The 23829-nt window shown below is 42.9% G+C and overlaps 3 protein-coding genes across 10 annotated transcripts in view; 1 reads left to right on the forward strand and 2 right to left on the reverse strand.

The window, feature by feature from the left end:
- LOC143703867 (NACHT, LRR and PYD domains-containing protein 1a) overlaps nt 1-9189 on the forward strand; it is a 44001-nt gene extending 34812 nt beyond the window's left edge. For 2 of the 4 annotated variants that reach the window (XR_013191445.1, XR_013191446.1), the window contains exons 10-15: nt 2325-2468; nt 2578-2713; nt 5151-5198; nt 6093-6173; nt 6252-6638; nt 8601-9189. Coding sequence is in view for 2 of the 4 variants with exons in the window: in XM_077197327.1 (XP_077053442.1) it covers nt 2325-2468; nt 2578-2713; nt 5151-5198; nt 6093-6173; nt 6252-6545; nt 8601-8623 (726 nt within the window). In the remaining 2 variants the exon portion in view is untranslated. The remainder of the gene's footprint in view (nt 1-2324; nt 2469-2577; nt 2714-5150; nt 5199-6092; nt 6174-6251; nt 6639-8600) is intronic. The other 2 variants (XM_077197327.1, XM_077197328.1) reach the window with 1 other exon arrangement.
- Nucleotides 9190-9478: 289 nt separating this feature from the next.
- Nucleotides 9479-14491, reverse strand: il12a (interleukin 12a). The gene is made up of 7 exons (XM_077197358.1): nt 13232-14491; nt 13014-13138; nt 12019-12135; nt 11502-11543; nt 11269-11388; nt 10626-10670; nt 9479-9807 (listed from the first exon to the last, which is right to left on the reverse strand). The coding sequence occupies exons 1-7, from the start codon at nt 13239-13241 to the stop codon at nt 9676-9678; spliced, it is 591 nt and encodes a 196-aa protein (XP_077053473.1). The 5' UTR covers nt 13242-14491; the 3' UTR covers nt 9479-9675.
- schip1 (schwannomin interacting protein 1) overlaps nt 14287-23829 on the reverse strand; it is a 338762-nt gene continuing 329219 nt past the window's right edge. For all 5 annotated transcript variants that reach the window (XM_077197345.1, XM_077197344.1, XM_077197346.1 and 2 more), the window contains one exon: nt 14287-14900. In XM_077197345.1, coding sequence (XP_077053460.1) covers nt 14849-14900 — 52 coding nt within the window. In that variant the 3' untranslated portion in view covers nt 14287-14848. The remainder of the gene's footprint in view (nt 14901-23829) is intronic.

Here is a 23829-nt window from a genome sequence, read left to right on the forward strand (position 1 = left end):
ATGAAGGATGGGGTTGAGGCTCAATGCCAAGAAGAGTGTGCTTTCTCCAGTACAGAGGACCACTTTTCTTGGAGTGGTCTGGGATTCAGTCACGATGGGAGCCATTCTGTCACCTGCTCGTGTAGCTGCCATCCTTACAGCCATAAAAGAGCTAAAGCTATGCCAGTCACACATTGTGAAACAGTTCGAGAGACTGTTAGACCTCAGGGCAGCAGCGTCCAATGTTATACCCTTTGGCCTGCTGTACGTAAGACATTTGCAGTGGTGGCTCAGGACCAGAGGGTTCTCCCCGACGGGAAACCCACTGCGTACGATTAAGATCACGCGGATGTATCCCCGTGCCTTGGTTATATGGAGGAAACACTGGTTCTTGTCCCAGGTTCCGGTGTTGGGAGCTCTTTGCCATCGAGATGCTATCTCGACAGATGCTTCCCTCACTGGCTGGGGAGCGGTAATGGAAGGCCGCTCAGCTCAGGGTCTATGGAGGAGTCATCATCTCTCTTGGCACATAAATTGCCTAGAGATGATGACCGTCTTCAATGCGTTGAGACATCTCCTCCCAGACTTGAGGGGCCATCATGTGTTGCTCTGGACAGACAACACGTTGGTGGCCTCTTATTTTTGGTCCCTCAGGATAATACGCTCTCTTAGGGCAGTGTATATTCCAGGGGGCCAGAATATTGGAGCAGACACCCTGTCGAGGCAGGGGCTGAGGCCAGGTAACTGGAGACTCCACCCCGAGGCGGTGGAGCAAATATGGGAGTTTTACTGCCAGGTAGAAGTGGATCTATTTGTGTCTCACCACACGACGCACTGTCCACTTTGGTTCTCTCTTACTCAACCCCCCCCTGGGGCTGGATGCTATGGTGCAGACCTGCTGGTAGCACAACGCTGGCCAAGCCATATTTGGGTTGCGGACCTAATTCTTCTCCTCGACGGCCCTCCCTTGGAGATCCCGATCAGGAGAGACCTTCCGTCTCAGACAGGGGTCGCAATATTGCACCCCCGGCAGGGGATTTTGAAACTGTTTGTTTGGCCTCTGAGGGGGCCCAACTCATAGAGAGTAGTCTCTCAACCAAGGTTGTGGAGACCATTCTAAGCTCCAGAGCTCCCACTACGAGGAAACTATATTCACTGAAATAGAGAGTTTTCACTTCTTGGTGTCACCAGCGTCAGTGGGATCCGGATAACTGTTCGGTCAACACAGTACTTGAGTTTCTGCAAGAATGCTTTGCATCAGGTTTATGTCCTTCCACGCTTAAGGTCTACGTGGCGGCCATTGCGGCTTTCCACGCCCTGGTGGGTGGTACATCTTTGGGTCGATACCCCCTGATCACTCTTTTCCTTCGTGGCACCTTGAGGGCTATCTGGGGCTCCCTTTGAGCCCTTAGATTCGGTCTCAGAGAAGTTTGTTACTTTTAAGACAATTTTTCTGCTAGCTATTTCATCCCTCAAAAGAGTCGGAGACCTTCAGGCCATTTCGGTTTCTCCCACCTTGAGTTTGCACTGGGTATGGCATTCTTCAAGGCATTCTTTTATACCCTAAACAGGTATATGTTCCCAAGGTGCCTACCATTATTCTGAGGCCTATTGTGCTGCAGGCTTTCTGTCCTCCTCCGTTTTCTTCGTTGGACCAGGAAAAGCTGCACCTCTTGTGCCCAGTGTGAGCACTGGACACTTATGTTCATCAGACTTTCCGTGGAGAAAATCTGACCAATTATTTGTCTGCTTTGGATCACCCAAGATAGGTCTTCCTGCCTCTAAGCAGACCGTGAGCAAGTGGATAGTCGAGGCTATTTCTCTTGCTTATGAGTCCTCTGACCAGCCATGCCCTTTGGTGGTCAGGGCTCATTCCACTAGGAGTATGGCTGCTTCTAAAGCTTTGTTATCTGGAGTTTCTCTCCAAGACGTCTGTGATGCGGCGTGCTGGTCCTCACCGTTCACATTCGTCAGGTTTTATAGCCTGGACCTGGACGCTGCCGCAGGGTCTCAGGTGCTTAATGCTTAGTGCAGATTGGTGCAGTGAGATTGGTGTGTGTTTTGTTGTTGCTGGAGTTTCTGAAGCATGTCTAAAGGCTCCGCTCTCTTCTAAACGGAGGCGGAGCAGCAGCTCATTTAAACGGACACATACAAAAGCGGCAAATTTTTGCTCACATCCAAAAAATGGGCAAATCTGACAAGCTATTATTATCTGTGGGGTATTTTGAGCTGACATTTCACAGACATATTCTGGTGACACCATAGATTTCTATTATATCCTGTGAAAATTGATATATATCCAACCTTCCAAGTTGTCTTGCTAATTACTGCTATCATTGCTGCAGGACATCAGGAGGGCTGTTCGGCGGGCAAACAACTGTAAGAACAACAAGAGGTATATTCATGTAGACAAGCCACCCACGTGCATGCTGGAGGAGAACAGAAAGTACCGTCTGATCAGCGAGCCCATGGGTCACATCACACCGGAGGTAAGAGACGCAGCCGGGGACTGCAACACACTCAGCAGCGCAGGCTTTGAGGAGTTCCTGTGTGTGTGTGTGTGTGTGTGTGTGTGTGTGTATGTGTGTGTGTGTGCAGGACATGCTCTTCACGCCTGTCATCGTGGAGGTGAAGGGATACTTCGAGGTCTTCTTTGAGGAGAGTCCTCCTTTCAAACTGTCCTTGAAAGACGCCGACTCGGATCAAACTGTGTGGACCGCCACCATCAGAGAGGGTACAGCTTCATGAACACACAAACACCAGTGACTCATTTCACACAGATTAGGGTGACCAAACGTCCTCTTTTGCCCGGAAATTCATGAAAATGTCTGGTTTTCAAAAATTTCAAAAATTTAATGAAAATGATGTATTACTTCATGTATTAAAGTTCAATAGTTGCAAGGTTGTGAATGCATTTGTCAAGCATCTGTTTTATTTATGAATTCAACCTCCCCCTGTCCTCTTTTCTGAAGATTACAATATGGTCACTCTAACACAGATGGAGACATTGCTGCAAAAATGTCTCTTTTTTAATAACTTTATTCAAGATGTTACTACCGGACTTATAGAAATCCAATTTTCTCACCTCAAGTCTGAAAAGTACAAAAGTACAAAGAAAAGTTTTCCAATGTTTTCACTGACCAACATAATTGTATTTTGTAAATATGAAGAAATTTTGATTTTGATGGCTGCAACACACCCGAAAAAGTTGGGACAGAGACATGTTTACCACTGTCACATCACCTTTCCTTTTTTCATTACACTTTTTAATCATTTGGGAGTTGAGGATACGAATTGTTGGAGTTTTGCTAGTGGAATATTTGCCCAATCTTGTCTGATACAAGACAGCCGCTCAACAGTCTGTGGTCATCATTGCCTGATTCTCCTTTTCATGATGGGTCATACATTTTCCATAAGAGACATATCTGGACTGCATTAAACAGGCAGGCACATCCCTTATATGGTGCACAGTGTCTAGAAACCACTCAGTTGTAGCACGTGCAGAATGAGGCCTGGCATTGTCTTGCTTCCCAGGAAAGATGTCATCTTGATGGCATTTTATGTCTCTGTACAATCCAAATATATGCCTCCATGTCAATGGTACCTTGACAATAATGCAAGGCATCCATACCGTTTGCAATGTTGCACCTCAATACCAGCACAGATGTTTGCTTTTGCACCTGTCGCTGGTGAAAGTCTTGTTGGTCCCTTTCGTCTTTGGGACTAAGAACCCGGTGTCCATTTTTCCCAAAAACAAGCTGAAACATGGACTCATCTGACCACAGCACACATGTCCACTGTCTTCTAGAGACTCTGAGATGAGCTCAGGCCCAGAGAACTCGCCGGCATCTCCACATAGAACTGATGTAAAGCTTTCTCCTTGCGTAACACAGATTCAAGTGGCATTTCTTAATGCAGAGTCAGACTGTGTTCAGTGAAAACGGTTTTCCAAATTACTCCTGAGCACATGTGGCTGTATTTAAAGGATTAGCATGATGGTATCTTGTGCAATGCCATCTGAGGGCCCAAAGGTCACGCACATTCAACAGAGGTCTACTGCCTTACCCAACACAGACTGAGAATTCTCTGGATTCCCTGAATCTTGTGACAATATTATGTATGGAAGATGATGAAAGGCATAAATGCTTTGCAATCTTGCATTGAGAAATGAGATTTTTTAATTCTTTGACAATTCTCTCAAGATATGTGGCACAACGTGATGAGCCATTACCCATCTTTGCTTAAAAAGACTGAGAAGCACTTTTACACCCAAACATGATACCCTCAACTATTACCAATTCACCTGCTCATTGTGGACTGTTTCAAAAGAGTTGGATAATCTAATTTGGATAATCTTTTCACTTTTATTTGGTCTCTGTCCCAACTTTTTTGGGGTGTGTTGCAGCCATAAAAATCAAAATTTGTTCATATTTACAAAATACAATTATGTTGGTGAGTGAAAAAAATAAGTAGTGTATTCTACAGTAAACCTTTTATGCTGCTTTTCCACTGCGCGGTATGGTACGGCTCACTTGTGGCGCTTTTCCACTGCATGGTACGGTACGGTACGGCTCGCTTTAAATGGTACCACCTCTGTTGAGGTTCCAAGCTTACCGTACCGATACTAAAATTAGACGTGGTAGCACTGCAGATCACTGATTGGTCAGACAGACAGAATCGTCACTACCAGCGTCATTGTATTTGTGAGACATCATAACCGCTAGATTTAAATAGCCAGTAACAGCCACCGCTGTAGCACCTGTTTTAAAACTACTTGCTTGACTTGCTTGAAGAAAAAAACGTCCAAAAAAGAAATGGCTGAATCGTGGTCAGTGGACGAAGTGCAGACGTTCCTCTTGTTGGTTGACGAGGAGCGGATAAACTATAACGATCAGTCATAATCCCACCCACTTTGAAGCGGTACTAACTGCAGTGGAAAAGCAACCGAGCTAAAGCGAACCGAGCCGTGCCGCGCCGAGCCGATTAGTACCACGCAGTGGAAAAGCGAAGCGAGCTGAACCGAGCCGCGCCGTACTGAGCCGTACCGAACCGTACCATGCAGTGGAAAAGCGCTATTAGTCAAGTGTTTCCTGAGAATGAGCATTGACCCCTGTGTGTGTATATATATGTGATTGTAAGGAAGAATAAATCTTATATTAAATCTTTTACAGGAGACTGTATACATCATCTAGATGAAAACCCCAGAAAGCCAATGAAAGGTATGGCGTGTGAACGTATGTTTTTAGCACTTTTGGTTCCATTGTCCTGGAGTCAGTGGGTTATTTGAATAGGTTTTTGGTTAAATCCTTGAAATAAGGTCTGTGGGAAATACATATAAATGTCATCAGGCTAAACAGGAAAACTCATGTACTCACTAGTACGCTTTTACAGCCTTGTTGTGTTCATATTTTCAGTCTTTCAAACTCTTCTAACTCAGACTTTCAGGTATAAAAAATAAAGACTGAAAGAGTTGTTGAAGCTTAACTCTGTCCCCGCCATTGACGAAAATGTTTGGCTTTTCAAGTTTTCACTGTTATACGGTAGGGAGCGCTATTACACATCTAATGAAAGAGTACAGCATCTCCTGATCACAACACAGGAGAAGAAGATGCAAAAACAAGCGACATCATATGTAATACATGTGTAAAATAATGCGATCATCAACATTAAACAACATTACAGAATGAAACGTAGACCCAGGACGAGCTACAGGACTGAAGCCTTTAGGTGTTGATGGACTCGATCTACTCCATCTGTTTTTTTATCATCTCTGAATCTGATCCACGTGTAGCCTTTGATAAAAACACAATTTTCTCGTCTTTTTGCTCAAAATGTTGCTTTTTTTCAATGAAACTTCTCCACATTCAAGTGTTGATAATAAAAGAATGCATGAAGCTAGAATAAAATGTTTTTGTTTTATTTAAAAGCAGAGGCTCTGTTCTTTTGATATATTGCGTGGTCATAAATTCACACAACAAAATATTCTGGGGGCCAAGAAAATTTTGCGAAAATGGTCGAAAACACTGGCTGGCAACTTTTTAGTTTAAAAACGCTGGTGGGGAAAGAGTTGTTGGGAATATTCAGTCAGTATTTGGTGTTCTGGCCCTCTACAGGCAGGAAGAGACCCATCAGCACGTCAGAGGAAGATCTCTGCAACAAGCCCAATAAGAAAGCTCGTGGTGTCGACGAGTCCGGTAGGTTGGTGAAAGACACGACTCTCCTCACAGTGTCAGTCCTGCTGTATGTTGACTGGCGCTCCGCTGTGTGTCCAGACTGTGCCGGGACGGCCCCGGCCCCGGCCCCGGGCCTGACGGACCAGCAGCTGATGCAGGTGGCCAAGCGCATGGGCAAGGAGTGGAAGATCGTGGCCATCGGCTACCTGGGCCTCAGCAAGCAGGACCTGGATGAGATGGAGTCTGCGGAGGAGGACGTGACCATGCTGAAGTTCAACATGCTGGAGCGCTGGAGGCGACGGCAACCCAAGGGGAACGCGGGGATTCAGGAACTACACAAGTGTCTGAAGGACAACGATGACGTGCCTAACGAGGTCATCGCTGTGCTGGACGGTGGGTAACGTGGTCTCCTGTGTTTCAGTGTGGAACCACACAGACATGGATTCCACGCGAGTCAGATGTGGGCCGGATCTCAGCCAACACTATGTTGCGGTCTGGCCTGATGGCCATCGCAGTCAGTGCGACAGGCACTGTTAAGGGTTTTGGGGTGACTTTTTAGAGTGTTTCATAGGTGTGCAACGGATCACAGTTGATCGTGACCCGTACGGATCAGCTCCCCACGGTTCGGCACGCATGTGACTTGCGGACTGTTGACTGTTGTGTCTTGCCAAAATTACACATTCAAACAATTTTAAATGCGGAAGAAGAGGCGATAATCGGACCTCGAGTGTTATATGTGTGTGTTATATTATTGATTCTTCTTTCGCATTTCCTTGACCTTGAACGGACACATACACTCAAAATTATGTCAAAATACCCGTCTAAATATTTATTTATTATATTTATATAAAGAATATTCAGATATTTGTCAGTATATTCAGTCCGTGCATTCGGTCTTAAAGTGACAGAAACCTAATTTTCCTGCTTTTGTCTGTGTCATTAATGTTAATAAAACAACAAATACAGCTTTAACAATGATGAAACTATATTTGCCTTGATCCGAACATTGATCCGAAAAATGATCCGTAAATGATCCGATCCGTGAATTTTGTGATCCGTTGCACCACTAGTGTTTCAAGCTGGTGCCGAGGCTCATGGAGTGAGATGCTGAAAAACAACAGCCAAAGATGCTCATTTAAAGCATCTGTCTAACATCAGAAACAGGTCAGAAATAGCACAGGGATGCAGAAGAACGTTCTGCTGTCCGTGTGCGGGAATCAAAGCCACTTCTTCATATGTGGCGTTCAGTCATGTGACGCCTGTGGTTTTAGTAATCGCTATTCCTGTTTAAGGCTAGAAAACACTAGCAAAAACACAGTTTTTTTAGACACTGGACAATTTTGAGATTTTAGGCTTCTGTAACATGTCTTCTTTCTTATTTGTGGAAAGTAAACATCCAAATCATCTTTAAGTGTTTATTTCATTGCAATTTACCTATTTATTTGGTTCCGTCTGTAGATTTCAATTACAAAACAGATGCTAAGTTTCTAAGGTTATCATTAGTTAGTGTATTAACTAACATGAACTAACAATGAGCAATACATTTGTTACAGTATTTATTAATCTTGGTTAATATTAGTTAATAAAAATCCAGCTGTTCATTGTTTGTTCATGTTAGTTCACATTGCATTAACTAATGTTAACAAATACAACCTTTGATTTTAATAATGCATTAGTAAATATTGAAATCAGCATTTACTAAGATTGATAAATGCTGTAGAAGTATTGTTCATTCTTAGTTCATGTTAACTAATGTAGTTAACTAATGTTAACTAATGAACCTTATTGTAAAGTGTTACCATTTTTTTCCACAGAAACACTTACACACACTAAACTTTACAGATTTATTCCTAGCTACATTCTGAAGTTTTGTTCATATCATTTCATAGATCATTTTATTCCCAAAAACATTGTGGAAATGTACTGTATTTTTTTTTCTGACTGTTTACAGTATTTTCTGATGTATGGAGGGATAAAACGAGAAATGAAAAATCCCCTCTGTAAAAACCTTTAACTCTTAACATGTCAGCAAAATCAAACAAAAAATGTACTTTATCCAGTTCAGATTTCTGTTCTGGAAACGACTGAGTGCATATTTAATTAGTAATGACCTCATTTAAACAACATTTCTCAAATTTCAGAATAGTTTTAACTAGGGAGGTATTTGACCGTATTCAGTGTTGTCTGTCCTGAAACACATTCCTGCTTCTTCTGTCCTGCTTAAAAACACATTCAGTGTCTCTGTAAAGTGGCTTGATGAGTGCAGTTTTCCTCTGATGTACTTCCATAATCATGCAGTTACAGTTACTACAGTAAAACAGTGATCAGTTTTAGATTATGGTGATGATTTGAAAAGCTTCTGTATCACCTTTTTTATAAATGTCAGAAAATTTAGTATTTGTTTTTACTAATGTTTGGATGTGAATGTACTGTCTCGTTGTTTTCCAGAGATGCTAGGAAATACTTCATGACGTTCGGTCCACCTGTCTGTGTTCGAGCGTCTGTGGATCTGTGTGGATCTGAGGAAGATCACCTGAACATCACCGTTGGAGAGCGATGGAGACGAAGCCTCGTCACTGAGATCTGGTGCTAAACTCAGCTCTGTGGGAACTTGAACTTGAACTCTACATTGTTTGTATGCAGATCTTTATTTCTGACAGTTGTATATTTTTTTAGATGCTGTACATATTTTAATGTGTCTTCCAAAGGATTGTAAGTAGAACTCAAAGTTTGTCTTTGTTGAATTATGAACTGTGATCATCTGCATTAGTTTCTTAGAAAACTGGCTTGATGTTTCGATCTCAGGCGCAGATATTATGGACCAATAATGTTGCTGATATCATGATATTCATGCAGAACACACACTTGAACATGTGAATATTTCAGCAAACGTCTCCTTAGATTTCTCTGTCGTATGAAATGTTTGTTGGTTAAATCACCTGTCACACTTTCTCAGGGGAATCGCTTTATTTTGGTGGAGTTTCATTTACTTGGGTGACCTTTCTTTAGATGAATAAATCATGAAAATGAATGAAAATACTAAGAGTGGTTCGGTTGTTCATTTAGGAGCTAAACGGTTATAACTTTTGTCATTTTGTGCCACAATGGCAATATATGGGGCATCTACAGCTTTCTGTGTATTCTTCTTGACTTGTTTCAGTCTAGTTTCATCTACCCCATATCCTTCAGTTACAGAAGTCATATTTCTGTTCAGTTTCAGTCATTACATGAAGTCTTGAATCAGAAAACTTCCCCCAAAAAATCAATCCCTTCAAGACTTCCTTTACTTGTTTTTAGGTATCATGCACACAAAGACACAGAATACATTTTTGTTACAGAAGTATTTTAATAAATAGTTAATAAATAATGTATTACATGAATGTCAATAAATAATTTATCAAAACAAATAAATAGATTCAATAATGAACATAAATATTTAGCATGGAGTTATGAATATGTCATCTAGCTTATAAATGTGAGTGTCATGCAGTAGTTTCCGGTTGGATTGGTCATGTGAACGACATCACTTCCTGTGGTCTCCGGAGTCGATGTATGCGAGCACTCTGTTCATGGTGATGGCCCGCACGTGGAAGCCCTTCAGTGTTTTACACAGGGTGATACGGTCATCGAAGGACGAGCCGCTCCACTCGAACCACTGCGAACAGAGAGAACGAGCGGATGACTGGATGAAGGAGTGTGTACAGGGCTTCACATTAACAGACTTGTGTGTTATATATATGAAGGTCAACACGACGGAGTGACTGCGTTACACATCACTGTGGCAGGTGGACTTTTATGTTAGTAGTAGTTTTTTTAAAAAGGCATCTGAAGGAAAAAACGAAATGCAGATGTAGTTTGTCAAAAATATAGATTTTTTGATACAGAAATATCTGAAACGCTTCCGGTACTCATTTTCTACAGAATAGATAGACGACACCAGATACTCTTTCTCTCTCTCTCTCCGACAGCGAGTGACACACAAACCCGCCTCCATTCACTCACTCGTTTCATTTACTCCGGATTAATATTGTTGGTGTTACAGGGCTTGATTTTCAGCGTGGGATTGTGTGGATTGTGCATAATTTTACTTATAATAATAATAATAAATCATAATTTTACTCCCACAGATTTTGTGCTTAAACCCAAAGTGTGGCACATAAAGCCGCCTCTCATTACTAAACTGAGTTGAATTCGCTGCTCATTACGCATAAACAGTCAAATATACACAAAACGATGTAAAAAGGAGGATTCACGCGAACACAGTCGGTTATGGTTTGAGTGAAAATGAAAAGTTGAGAAAGAAAACGCATGTGTAACAGTGTATTGGATCAGTGCATTCGGTCTTAAAGTGAAAGCGGCCTAATATTCCTGGTGCCAAATTATTATATAATTTAAAAAAAAATCTATATTGCAGTTTTCCTGTGGTATTGATGTCCAGTGAAAATGCTGAGTGTAACTTTGGAAAACACTCACCTGAGGAAACTCTCCGTCAGCGGCGGCTCCATTTGCTTTCAAGCACTTCAAAACAAGCAGAATTATGCCTTATTAGAGTCTTTCATCACATACAGATGACAAATCTTTCCACCGTTAGAGATATAAACACTCAGGTGTGTTTGGACTGGATACTAGCTGACTAACCAAATGTACTGTTGCTCAAACATGGCATTATTTCACAGTACATGTTGGCAGCAGTGGTGTGATATGGGCTTGATCTGAAACATTATTGTCCTGACGGCTGACAGTATCAGTGTGTTGTTCAGACTTCTGACAGTATCAGTGTGTTGTTCAGACTTCTGACAGTATCAGTGTGTTGTTCAGACTTCTGACAGTATCAGTGTGTTGTTCAGACTTCTGACAGTATCAGTGTGTTGTTCAGATTTCAGACAGTATCAGTGTGTTGTTCAGACTTCTGACAGTATCAGTGTGTTGTTCAGACTTCTGACAGTATCAGTGTGTTGTTCAGATTTCAGACAGTATCAGTGTGTTGTTCAGATTTCTGACAGTATCAGTGTGTTGTTCAGATTTCTGACAGTATCAGTGTGTTGTTCAGATTTCTGACAGTATCAGTGTGTTGTTCAGATTTCTGACAGTATCAGTGTGTTGTTCAGATTCTCACCTCCATGAGGGCAGTCGTGGCCGTCAGGACCGGACTCAGATCACTCGTGCTGTGCTCATAGGACTTCAGCAGATGCTCATAATAGTGCAGATCTCCTCTGATGTTCCTCAAACACTCCGTCTGAGAAGAAAACACCAGCGCATTAGAGACCCGACTCAAACCGGAGCGATCAGATCTACATATTACATACATATCAGATAACATATTCATATTAAACATCCCAGCAGACTCACCTCGCTGAAAGAGGAGGACTTCTGGCTGGAGCAGGACATGACCTGAAATCAGAAGCGTTTAATGAGTTACACTCGAGTAAAAGATGAGCACAACACACACACACACACACACACACACACACACACACACAAGCAGCAATCACAAGGCCAAAGGAGATGTGTGGTCGTAACAGACCTGTTCAAGTTCAAACACTATGATCAGATTTACTCTTATTGAAGGATGAAGACTAAGTCTAGCATTAATAACCGAAGGATGCAGTTTGATGTCCCGCACTCGTGTGTTGAACCTTGACGTTCTGGAATAAACTGAAATGTGCCTCCAGAAGCGCTGGCTGAAGTTTATGCTCGTTTCATGAAGTTGCTGCTGTCGTGAGACTCGTGGAAGACAGACACGTCTCCAGTCATTGAGTTCAAAAGTGATCAGCTAAAGCGTAGAGGAAACCTGGATCTGTGAGGAGGGACCGTGTGTGTGTGTGTGTGTGTGTGTGTGTGTGTGTGTGTGTGTGTAAATCCTCACATCATCCGAGACGCTAGGCTGACACACAGACCCGGTCTGAGTGTGAGGAATCATCTGAGCCTCCAGATCAGTGCAGTTAAACCCAGCAAACAGATCCTGATGCTCCATCTTCCCGTCCTGCGCTCGACACACACACAACACACACATTCACATTACACATCAACAATATTACTGTCTCTGTTCAAAAACTAGTTCAAACTAAACATCTATTTCTTCTATACATGTCTCCAATCCTGTTTCCGTAAAATCCCTTGAACAAGCCCAAAGTGACATCCTCTCAGTGACATCATTTTGGAGGGAAAAAATCAGCGTTTTCAACAAAACTCTGGGATGTTTCGTGTCACATGATTGAAATCAGTCTGATAATATGAACATTTTAGAAGATGATCTTCAAGTGGATGTTGTAGACTGAAACCATATTACTAAATACAAATTACTTTCAAAAGGGCTTTTCTCCACCGTGATTCCACTGAAGAACCATTCTGGGCTCCTTAAAGAACGTTTCAGTGATCAGTTCATAAAAATAACACTTTTCGGTAACACTTTACTTAAAGCCCTTATGTATAATGCATTATAAAAGTATTTTTAATGCAGTAATTCTGCCTTGTAATAATTCACATTATTATGCATTGTATGGTCTTATGAATAACTGTAACCACAGTTATAATACATTATGATTCTTATCTATTCATTGTACACGCGTTTAGAAAGTACAACCAATTTCAGAATCTGCAAATATTATAATGCATTTTAACTTTGGTTACAATTATTCATGAAAAGATATTATGTATCATTATGTACATTATAAATATCATTAAAATGCATTATACATAAGGGCTTTAAGTAAAGTGTTACCCACTTTTTTTTTCTTGGTGTCAAGAATGTTTTAATGATCTAAAGAAACGTTTTTTTGTTTTTGTTTACTATAAGTAATGGATCTTATTTTATTTTAGTGTAATGCACAGATTCCAGTGATGTCACGGTGAGGAACGTACCTTCTCCATGATGTGTGTGAGGTAGGAGAGCAGAGATCTGGCAGAGGTGGAGTACACACACGAGTGTGTGTTCAGAGGAACCGGAGAACCCAGCGCAAGAGCCACAACTACACACAACACAGCGCCTGCGCACACACACACACACACACACACACACACACAGCTGTCACTAATGAAACTGTAAATCAGTTGATGCATTATCTATCAGAGATACTCACAGATCTTCATGGTGTGTGTCGTCAGGTCAGAGTGTGTGTTCTAGTAAGAGTGTGATGGCTTTATACTGTCTTCACGGATGATGAGGGGAATCCCTCACTGATGCTCTCAATACAGACCTCTGCTTCACACACACACACACACAGAGAGAGAGAGAGTTTTTCTTTTGGTTTGTTGTTGTGCTGAAACTGGAATAAACACACATGCACGCATCATCAGTGACCTCAGCAAACAACTGCATTACACACTCCTGTTTTCACTTCATTCAAAACTCACAACCACAAATCCCGATAACTCATCAATAACTCAAACTCAGTGATGTTGTTCAGTGTGTCTTCTCTTCTTATTCTACATCACGCTCATGTATTGTGATGTTTTTTCCAGAAATGTGGTGAACTTACAGAATTTATTTTTGTTGCAATAATGTGTAATAACAGTCATATGCGATCTCAAATAGAACATGATACATACATTTACTTGACCTGTGGGAGTTGACAAATTTCCGATGTGAAACATGATTCATTTACAAAATGGTCAATAATTCAGATGGTAGAATAAAAGGCTAAAATGACTTCATGCCATTTCTGGAAATGATTGTCACTGAAACATGTTTGTGAATGATAAGAAAAGTACAGTATATAACATCTGAACGTGTTCAAAACGTGATGTGAACGTCAGTGTTAACAGTTCATCCGGAACACGTTACAATACGGTTCATTAGTTAACATCTGTTTAGCATGAACTAATAATGAACTGCACTTATACAGTATTTATTCATCTTTGTTAATGTTCATTTCGACATTTACTAATACGTTATTAAAATCTTGTTAACATTAGTTAATGCACTGTGAACTAACATGAACAGCTGGATTTTTATTAACTAATATTAACCAAGATTAATAAATACGGTAACAAATGTATTGCTCATTGTTAGTTCATGTTAGTTAATACACTAACCAATGTTAACTAATTAACCTTATTGTAAAGTGTGACCAGTTAATCAGTTTTATTCTAAATCATTAATCATAAATCATAAAGACGATCCAGCACACCACAGTCTATGAAACCAAGTTTTATTTTTCTTATTTTATACATATCTGTACATAAGCATCTCCCTCAAATAAAGAATCTGAATACAATAGAATGAAAATGATATTAACACACTTATTATTATTCAAATGACTCGTGTCAGAATCAACATTCACGAAATGTTGAGAACCAATCGGAGTGAATGTTTCCAAAAGCTACAAGTCGACTACAAGGCAGGCGTTTCCCTCTCCACCCCCCCGCTCCGATCATACAGAGACTGGCTCTCACACACTGTCCAACTGTTCCCACAATGCATCACGGCTGTTCAGAAGACTCGTCTTTCTTTTTCTTTTGTGAAACTTGAATTCAATTTCTCACGAGGCGCTTTTACACCATTGTATGCTTTGACGGTTATAATTTAGTGGCAAAGGTAAGAGACTGTAGCGGATGTGTGAGCGAGCGAAGGCCGAGCGCCGGTGTGTGTGGGACGTCCCGCTCGGGATCTGGGTCTCGTGAGGAACGTGTGTGTTATGATGAACCACAGAAGCAAAGGAAAGGTGTGTGATCTGATCTGATGGTGTGGAGGGTCTTCATTTAGATGGCGTTTTCTCTGCCAGGTGTTTCTGCTGGCTCTGAGCGTGCCTGTGGAAACACACACAAACACAGACACACACATTGAGTTTTCATGTTTTTTTAAGGGACTCTCTATAGGTGTAATGTTTTTTATACCGTACAAACTGTATATTCTTTCCTTACACTAACCCAACCCCTAAACCTGCCCATCTCTCTCTCTCACACACACACACACACACACACACACACACACACACACACACACACACACACACACACACACACACACACACACACACACACACACACACACACACACACACACACACACACACACACACACGCACTCGCGCACTAACCCTACCCCTAAACCCCACTGTAAAAAAAATATTGTTGGTTTAACTTAAAAAAGTAAGTTACCTTTTTTGTTCATTAAAATGAAAAATTTTAGTTAATACAACGAAGGAGATTGGTTTAATAAATAGAAACTCAAAATATTATGTTATCTGAACCACATTAATTGTCTAAGTTGATTTGACAAAAGAAAAAAAAGTAATTTCGATTTTTTTACAGTATACCCATCACACAAAACGTTCTGCAGATTTACATATAAAAAAACATCACTTAGTCTGATTTATGAGCAGTTTTCCTCATGGAGACCAAAACATGATCATATTGATTATTGCCATCATTGTGCAGATTTATTTCAGTTAAACTTCATTTTATTTCAGGTAATGGAAATAAAGTAAATAATATAAATAAAGTACTTCAGGTTTTAGTTAGAGGTATTTGGGTCACACTTTATATTAATAGGCCATAAATACTATGTAACAAATCATTTGATACAATTGACTTATTGTGTACATTTATGTTAGTGCTAAATTTTTCTATATATCCTAATCATTTAACAAATATTTTTTTCATTACTTCAATAAGCTCATTGTCTCTGCCTTTAATTACTGCAATCAACTGTGTGATTTTGTACATGTACAACTCTGAAATTCATAACTTGGACACAGTCACCTCTGATAACAGATCAATCTGAATTGTAATTAGAAATGCTTTTGCTGTAAAGCTGCTTTGTAAAAATATGTATTGAAAAAAGCGCTATAAAAAATAAATGTGATCTGAATTGAATTAGTGCATTGTTATCACATTTGAAGTAATTGCATTAAATTATCAATTTGTATGTACACATTTAACTTTAGCCCTAACTATATAACCATTCCCATCTGTAATCTCCTAAACCCAACCATACCTCAAACTCACGAGCAGTCAGTGTGGGAATTTCCCAGAACAACATGAAGTCAAACAGTAAACATAGTCTTGTGAGTATTTAATAGTCGAGGCCAACTGAAATAAAGTGTAAGCCGAATTGCTGAAACTTTTACACAATCACTTTTCCAGGAATATAAAGTGCACTTCTTGCAGTTTCAGTGAGATCCTCAGGCCCTCTGGAGTTTTATTTAAAGTGTAAATAGCAGGTTACATTTTTCAAGAAGATAATGCAATGTGCTTATTAAACATAAAGATAAGAACCGCCCACTATTGTTTTGTATGTTTTTTTATACCAAAATGCTGAATATAATATGAAAAGTTGGTACTTTTTACAGTGGTTTTAAGCACTCCCTCTCCCATCCACTAGGCTGGGCGTGACGTCATAAAAGGGACTCCAACCCTACAGTTACCGTTATTCTAACGGCAAGTAGGCTAGCAGTTATATTGGAGACCTAACTCAGCTAGCAAAAATGGTGTTGATGAATGAAATAACTCAATTGTAAACATACTCGTGTGTGCTGGCTTCAAGGGGACCGTGATCCTGCCTGAAATGAGAGTAAGCTATTCGCAAAACAAACGAGTTCAGGCAGCATGCGTCAAAACCAGGATGCTGCGTGAGGCACGTCAGTTTTGCCGGTCGTGGGTCGAGCTGCTCCACTAAACTCCAAAACGTGTTCACATCACGGCAGCACATAGCTGTTACTCTCCACTGCTGATTCCATTGGGTGGCATAGCCCACACAAACACCTGTCAAACACAGCGATAGGGACATCAATCTCTTTTTTTCTTTCTGACAATGAGCATTGCTAATGTTAATTAGTTGCGATTTAGCACACACAATATCGCATTCTGTCTGCAGATGCCATTGTGCCTGTGCAGTGTGTGCATCTTTACAGCTCTGATTAGGACTACTAACACCATGTAAGTTAATAATGTCTTTAGTCGTTGGTCCTCCTTGCTATTCTACATGAAGACAAGAGTTTGAAAAGACTTTGGCTTGCTCCCTAATGTTATCCGTGTTAGCACCAGGTTAACCTAGGCTAGCTCTAGCTAACGTTACTCACCAGGACACCTGGCCAACCCTCCACTCATTTTCCTCACACCAAGCATTGATAACTCTTTGAGGGCCATGATTTCTAGCAATTTCCTCCCCTCTCTCACGCCTGACTGTTTCAAAATTGTCCATAGTCAAGCCACAAACAGAAGGAATCTAGCGGAGTACGGGTTGCTACTCACTCTTATGACGTCATCACCCAGTTACGGTAAAACATGCTACCTTTGAAGAAACCCCAATAAATGTTATTTTAACGCATTTTAAGACAGAAATGTTTAAATATATACATATTGAGCACTTTAATTTACACATTAATTGGTTGTGGTGGTTAACCTGCAATAGAGTGCCGAAGTTATGACGTCACATTGTTAGCCAAAACGCAGAAGTGCTAAATCGCCTGAAATAAGGTCTGTGGTTAACAAAGCCTCTAAATATTTTCACGTTTTGATCTATGGCATAAAACACACCAGTTATAACCTGCTTGTGGTTTTTTAAACTTTATTGTGTCTGCTTGTGGTTTTTTAAACTTTATATAGGCTTCAAAATGTATACATTTTGGATTAACTTGTAAAGATTATCTTGATAGACAAAACGTGTAAGGGTCACAACTCTTTGTTGAACACAGATCTTATTTTTTGCGATTTTCCAAAAGGGAAAATGTATAGCTTTTCAATCGAGGGAACCCATGCGCCACTAACTTCCGAGTTGTCCTACAAAGTGACGTCATAACTTCAGCACTCTATTTACACTTTAAGGTTGTGGTGCTCTTAAGAATATATATTTGCGGTATGAGTACCAAAACCATCTCAATATATTTTCCAGCTCCTTTCTCGGGAGCTCTGCAAAGAACAGGTCGATTTTGGGCAGTCTAATTAATATTCATGAGCCTCTCTTCTGATTGGCCTGTTGTTTTCTGAGTGACGCACGGCCAGGCCAACCACAGGTAATAGGGTCATGTGTGCTGTAGAGTCATGTGTGCTGTAGGGTCATGTGTGCTGTAGGGTCATGTGTGCTGTAGAGTCATGTGTGCTGTAGGGTCATGTGTGCTGTAGAGTCATGTGTGCTATAGGGTCATCTGTGCTGTAGGGTCATGTGTGCTGTAGAGTCATGTGTGCTGTAGGGTCATGTGTGCTGTAGAGTCATGTGTGCTGTAGGGTCATGTGTGCTGTAGGGTCATGTGTGCTGTAGAGTCATGTGTGCTGTAGGGTCATGTGTGCTGTAGAGTCATGCGTGCTGTAGAGTCATGTGTGCTGTAGAGTCATGTGTGCTGTAGACTCATGTGTGCTGTAGGGTCATGTGTGCTGTAGAGTCATGTGTGCTGTAGAGTCATGCATGCTGTAGGGTCATGTGTGCTGTAGAGTCATGTGTGCTGTAGAGTCATGTGTGCTGTAGAGTCATGTGTGCTGTAGACTCATGTGTGCTGTAGGGTCATGTGTGCTGTAGGGTCATGTGTGCTGTAGAGTCATGTGTGCTGTAGAGTCATGTGTGCTGTAGGGTCATGTGTGCTGTAGGGTCATGTGTGCTGTAGAGTCATGTGTGCTGTAGAGTCATGTGTGCTGTAGAGTCATGTGTCCTGTAGAGTCATGTGTGCTGTAGAGTCATGTGTGCTGTAGGGTCATGTGTGCTGTAGGGTCATGTGTCCTGTAGAGTCATGTGTGCTGTAGGGTCATGTGTGCTGTAGAGTCATGTGTGCTGTAGAGTCATGTGTGCTGTAGGGTCATGTGTGCTGTAGAGTCATGTGTGCTGTAGAGTCATGTGTGCTGTAGAGTCATGTGTGCTGTAGAGTCATGTGTGCTGTAGAGTCATGTGTGCTGTAGAGTCATGTGTGCTGTAGAGTCATGTGTGCTGTAGAGTCATGTGTGCTGTAGGGTCATGTGTGCTGTAGGGTCATGTGTGCTGTGTCCTGTAGAGTCATGTGTGCTGTAGGGTCATGTGTGCTGTAGGGTCATGTGTGCTGTAGGGTCATGTGTGCTGTAGGGTCATGTGTGCTGTAGAGTCATGTGTGCTGTAGAGTCATGTGTGTTGTAGAGTCATGTGTGCTGTAGAGTCATGTGTGCTGTAGAGTCATGTGTGCTGTAGAGTCATGTGTGCTGTAGAGTCATGTGTGCTGTAGGGTCATGTGTGCTGTAGAGTCATGTGTGCTGTAGGGTCATGTGTGCTGTAGGGTCATGTGTGCTGTGTCCTGTAGAGTCATGTGTGCTGTAGGGTCATGTGTGCTGTAGGGTCATGTGTGCTGTAGGGTCATGTGTGCTGTAGGGTCATGTGTGCTGTAGAGTCATGTGTGCTGTAGAGTCATGTGTGTTGTAGAGTCATGTGTGCTGTAGAGTCATGTGTGCTGTAGAGTCATGTGTGCTGTAGAGTCATGTGTGCTGTAGAGTCATGTGTGCTGTAGGGTCATGTGTGTTGTAGAGTCATGTGTGCTGTAGAGTCATGTGTGCTGTAGGGTCATGTGTGCTGTAGGGTCATGTGTGCTGTGTCCTGTAGAGTCATGTGTGCTGTAGAGTCATGTGTGCTGTAGGGTCATGTGTGCTGTAGGGTCATGTGTGCTGTAGGGTCATGTGTGCTGTAGAGTCATGTGTGCTGTAGAGTCATGTGTGTTGTAGAGTCATGTGTGCTGTAGAGTCATGTGTGCTGTAGAGTCATGTGTGCTGTAGGGTCATGTGTGCTGTAGGGTCATGTGTGCTGTAGAGTCATGTGTGCTGTAGAGTCATGTGTGCTGTAGAGTCATGTGTGCTGTAGAGTCATGTGTGCTGTAGAGTCATGTGTGCTGTAGAGTCATGTGTGCTGTAGAGTCATGTGTGCTGCAGGGTCATGTGTGCTGTAGAGTCATGTGTGCTGTAGGGTCATGTGTGCTGTAGGGTCATGTGTGCTGTAGAGTCATGTGTGCTGTAGGGTCATGTGTGCTGTAGGGTCATGTGTGCTGTAGAGTCATGTGTGCTGTAGGGTCATGTGTGCTGTAGGGTCATGTGTGCTGTAGAGTCATGTGTGCTGTAGAGTCATGTGTGCTGCAGGGTCATGTGTGCTGTAGAGTCATGTGTGCTGTAGGGTCATGTGTGCTGTAGGGTCATGTGTGCTGTAGAGTCATGTGTGCTGTAGGGTCATGTGTGCTGTAGGGTCATGTGTGCTGTAGAGTCATGTGTGCTGTAGGGTCATGTGTGCTGTAGGGTCATGTGTGCTGTAGGGTCATGTGTGCTGTAGAGTCATGTGTGCTGTAGGGTCATGTGTGCTGTAGAGTCATGTGTGCTGTAGGGTCATGTGTAATGTAGAGTCATGTGTGCTGTTGGGTCATGTGTGCTGTAGAGTCATGTGTGCTGTAGGGTCATGTGTGCTGTAGAGTCATGTGTGCTGTAGAGTCATGTGTGCTGTGGGGTCATGTGTGCTGTGGGGTCATGTGTGCTGTGGGGTCATGTGTGCTGTAGGGTCATGTGTGTTGTAGGGTCATGTGTGCTGTAGGGTCATGTGTGTTGTAGAGTCATGTGTGCTGTAGGGTCATGTGTGCTGTAGGGTCATGTGTGTTGTAGGGTCATGTGTGCTGTAGGGTCATGTGTGTTGTAGAGTCATGTGTGCTGTGGGGTCATGTGTGCTGTAGGGTCATGTGTGTTGTAGGGTCATGTGTGCTGTAGGGTCATGTGTGTTGTAGAGTCATGTGTGCTGTAGGGTCATGTGTGCTGTAGGGTCATGTGTGCTGTAGGGTCATGTGTGCTGTAGAGTCATGTGTGCTGTAGACTCATGTGTGCTGTAGAGTCATGTGTGCTGTAGAGTCATGTGTGCTGTAGAGTCATGTGTGCTGTAGGGTCATGTGTGCTGTAGAGTCATGTGTGCTGTAGGGTCATGTGTGCTGTAGGGTCATGTGTGCTGTAGAGTCATGTGTGCTGTAGGGTCATGTGTGCTGTAGGGTCATGTGTGCTGTAGAGTCATGTGTGCTGTAGGGTCATGTGTGCTGTAGGGTCATGTGTGCTGTAGGGTCATGTGTGCTGTAGAGTCATGTGTGCTGTAGGGTCATGTGTGCTGTAGAGTCATGTGTGCTGTTGGGTCATGTGTGCTGTAGAGTCATGTGTGCTGTAGGGTCATGTGTGCTGTAGAGTCATGTGTGCTGTAGAGTCATGTGTGCTGTGGGGTCATGTGTGCTGTGGGGTCATGTGTGCTGTGGGGTCATGTGTGCTGTAGGGTCATGTGTGTTGTAGGGTCATGTGTGCTGTAGGGTCATGTGTGCTGTAGAGTCATGTGTGCTGTAGAGTCATGTGTGCTGTAGACTCATGTGTGCTGTAAGGCTTGTTCGACTTGAACCGGCGCTGCACAGACCGATCGGTTGATGATATCAAAGTACCGCGAGAGCTATTCAAAAGCATAAGGAGCCGTCTGCTCTCTAATCGCTCTCGCGGTACTTTGATGTCATCAACCGATCGGTCTGTGCAGCGCCGGTTCAAGTCGAACAAGCCTGTAGACTCATGTGTGCTGTAGAGTCATGTGTGATGTAGAGTCATGTGTGATGTAGGGTCATGTGTGCTGTAGGGTCATGTGTGCTGTAGGGTCATGTGTGCTGTAGGGTCATGTGTGCTGTAGAGTCATGTGTGCTGTAGGGTCATGTGTGCTGTAGACTCATGTGTGCTGTAGAGTCATGTGTGCTGTAGGGTCATGTGTGCTGTAGGGTCATGTGTGCTGTAGAGTCATGTGTGCTGTAGAGTCATGTGTGCTGTAGAGTCATGTGTGCTGTAGAGTCATGTGTGCTGTAGGGTCATGTGTGCTGTAGAGTCATGTGTGCTGTAGAGTCATGTGTGCTGTAGAGTCATGTGTGCTGTAGAGTCATGTGTGCTGTAGGGTCATGTGTGCTGTAGAGTCATTTGTGCTGTAGAGTCATGTGTGCTGTAGAGTCATGTGTGCTGTAGAGTCATGTGTGCTGTAGAGTCATGTGTGCTGTAGGGTCATGTGTGCTGTAGAGTCATGTGTGCTGTAGAGTCATGTGTGCTGTAGAGTCATGTGTGCTGTAGAGTCATGTGTGCTGTAGAGTCATGTGTGCTGTAGAGTCATGTGTGCTGTAGGGTCATGTGTGCTGTAGGGTCATGTGTGCTGTAGGGTCATGTGTGCTGTAGGGTCATGTGTGCTGTAGGGTCATGTGTGCTGTAGAGTCATGTGTGCTGTAGAGTCATGTGTGCTGTAGACGCATGTGTGCTGTAAAGTCATGTGTGCTGTAGAGTCATGTGTGCTGTAGGGTCATGTGTGCTGTAGAGTCATGTGTGCTGTAGGGTCATGTGTGATGTAGAGTCATGTGTGCTGTAGAGTCATGTGTGCTGTAGGGTCATGTGTGCTGTAGAGTCATGTGTGCTGTAGGGTCATGTGTGCTGTAGAGTCATGTGTGCTGTAGAGTCATGTGTGCTGTAGAGTCATGTGTGCTGTAGAGTCATGTGTGCTGTAGGGTCATGTGTGCTGTAGAGTCATGTGTGCTGTAGAGTCATGTGTGCTGTAGAGTCATGTGTGCTGTTGGGTCATGTGTGCTGTAGAGTCATGTGTGCTGTAGGGTCATGTGTGCTGTAGAGTCATGTGTGCTGTAGGGTCATGTGTGCTGTAGGGTCATGTGTGCTGTAGAGTCATGTGTGCTGTAGAGTCATGTGTGCTGTAGAGTCATGTGTGCTGTAGAGTCATGTGTGCTGTAGGGTCATGTGTGCTGTAGAGTCATGTGTGCTGTAGAGTCATGTGTGCTGTAGAGTCATGTGTGCTGTAGGTCATGTGTGCTGTAGGGTCATGTGTGCTGTAGAGTCATGTGTGCTGTAGGGTCATGTGTGCTGTAGGGTCATGTGTGCTGTAGGGTCATGTGTGCTGTAGAGTCATGTGTGCTGTAGAGTCATGTGTGCTGTAGAGTCATGTGTGCTGTAGGTCATGTGTGCTGTAGGGTCATGTGTGCTGTAGAGTCATGTGTGCTGTAGAGTCATGTGTGCTGTAGAGTCATGTGTGCTGTAGAGTCATGTGTGCTGTAGGTCATGTGTGCTGTAGGGTCATGTGTGCTGTAGGGTCATGTGTGCTGTAGGTCATGTGTGCTGTAGAGTCATGTGTGCTGTAGAGTCATGTGTGCTGTAGGTCATGTGTGCTGTAGGGTCATGTGTGCTGTAGAGTCATGTGTGCTGTAGAGTCATGTGTGCTGTAGAGTCATGTGTGCTGTAGAGTCATGTGTGCTGTAGGTCATGTGTGCTGTAGGGTCATGTGTGCTGTAGAGTCATGTGTGCTGTAGGGTCATGTGTGCTGTAGGTCATGTGTGCTGTAGAGTCATGTGTGCTGTAGAGTCATGTGTGCTGTAGAGTCATGTGTGCTGTAGAGTCATGTGTGCTGTAGGGTCATGTGTGCTGTAGGGTCATGTGTGCTGTAGGGTCATGTGTGCTGTAGAGTCATGTGTGCTGTAGAGTCATGTGTGCTGTAGAGTCATGTGTGCTGTAGAGTCATGTGTGCTGTAGGGTCATGTGTGCTGTAGGGTCATGTGTGCTGTAGAGTCATGTGTGCTGTAGAGTCATGTGTGCTGTAGGTCATGTGTGCTGTAGGGTCATGTGTGCTGTAGAGTCATGTGTGCTGTAGGGTCATGTGTGCTGTAGGGTCATGTGTGCTGTAGAGTCATGTGTGCTGTAGAGTCATGTGTGCTGTAGAGTCATGTGTGCTGTAGGGTCATGTGTGCTGTAGAGT

This window comes from Siphateles boraxobius, unplaced genomic scaffold (genome assembly GCF_051911475.1).
Source record: "Siphateles boraxobius isolate OS27281-9 unplaced genomic scaffold, OSU_SipBor_1 39, whole genome shotgun sequence".
Taxonomy (NCBI): Eukaryota; Metazoa; Chordata; class Actinopteri; order Cypriniformes; family Leuciscidae; genus Siphateles; species Siphateles boraxobius.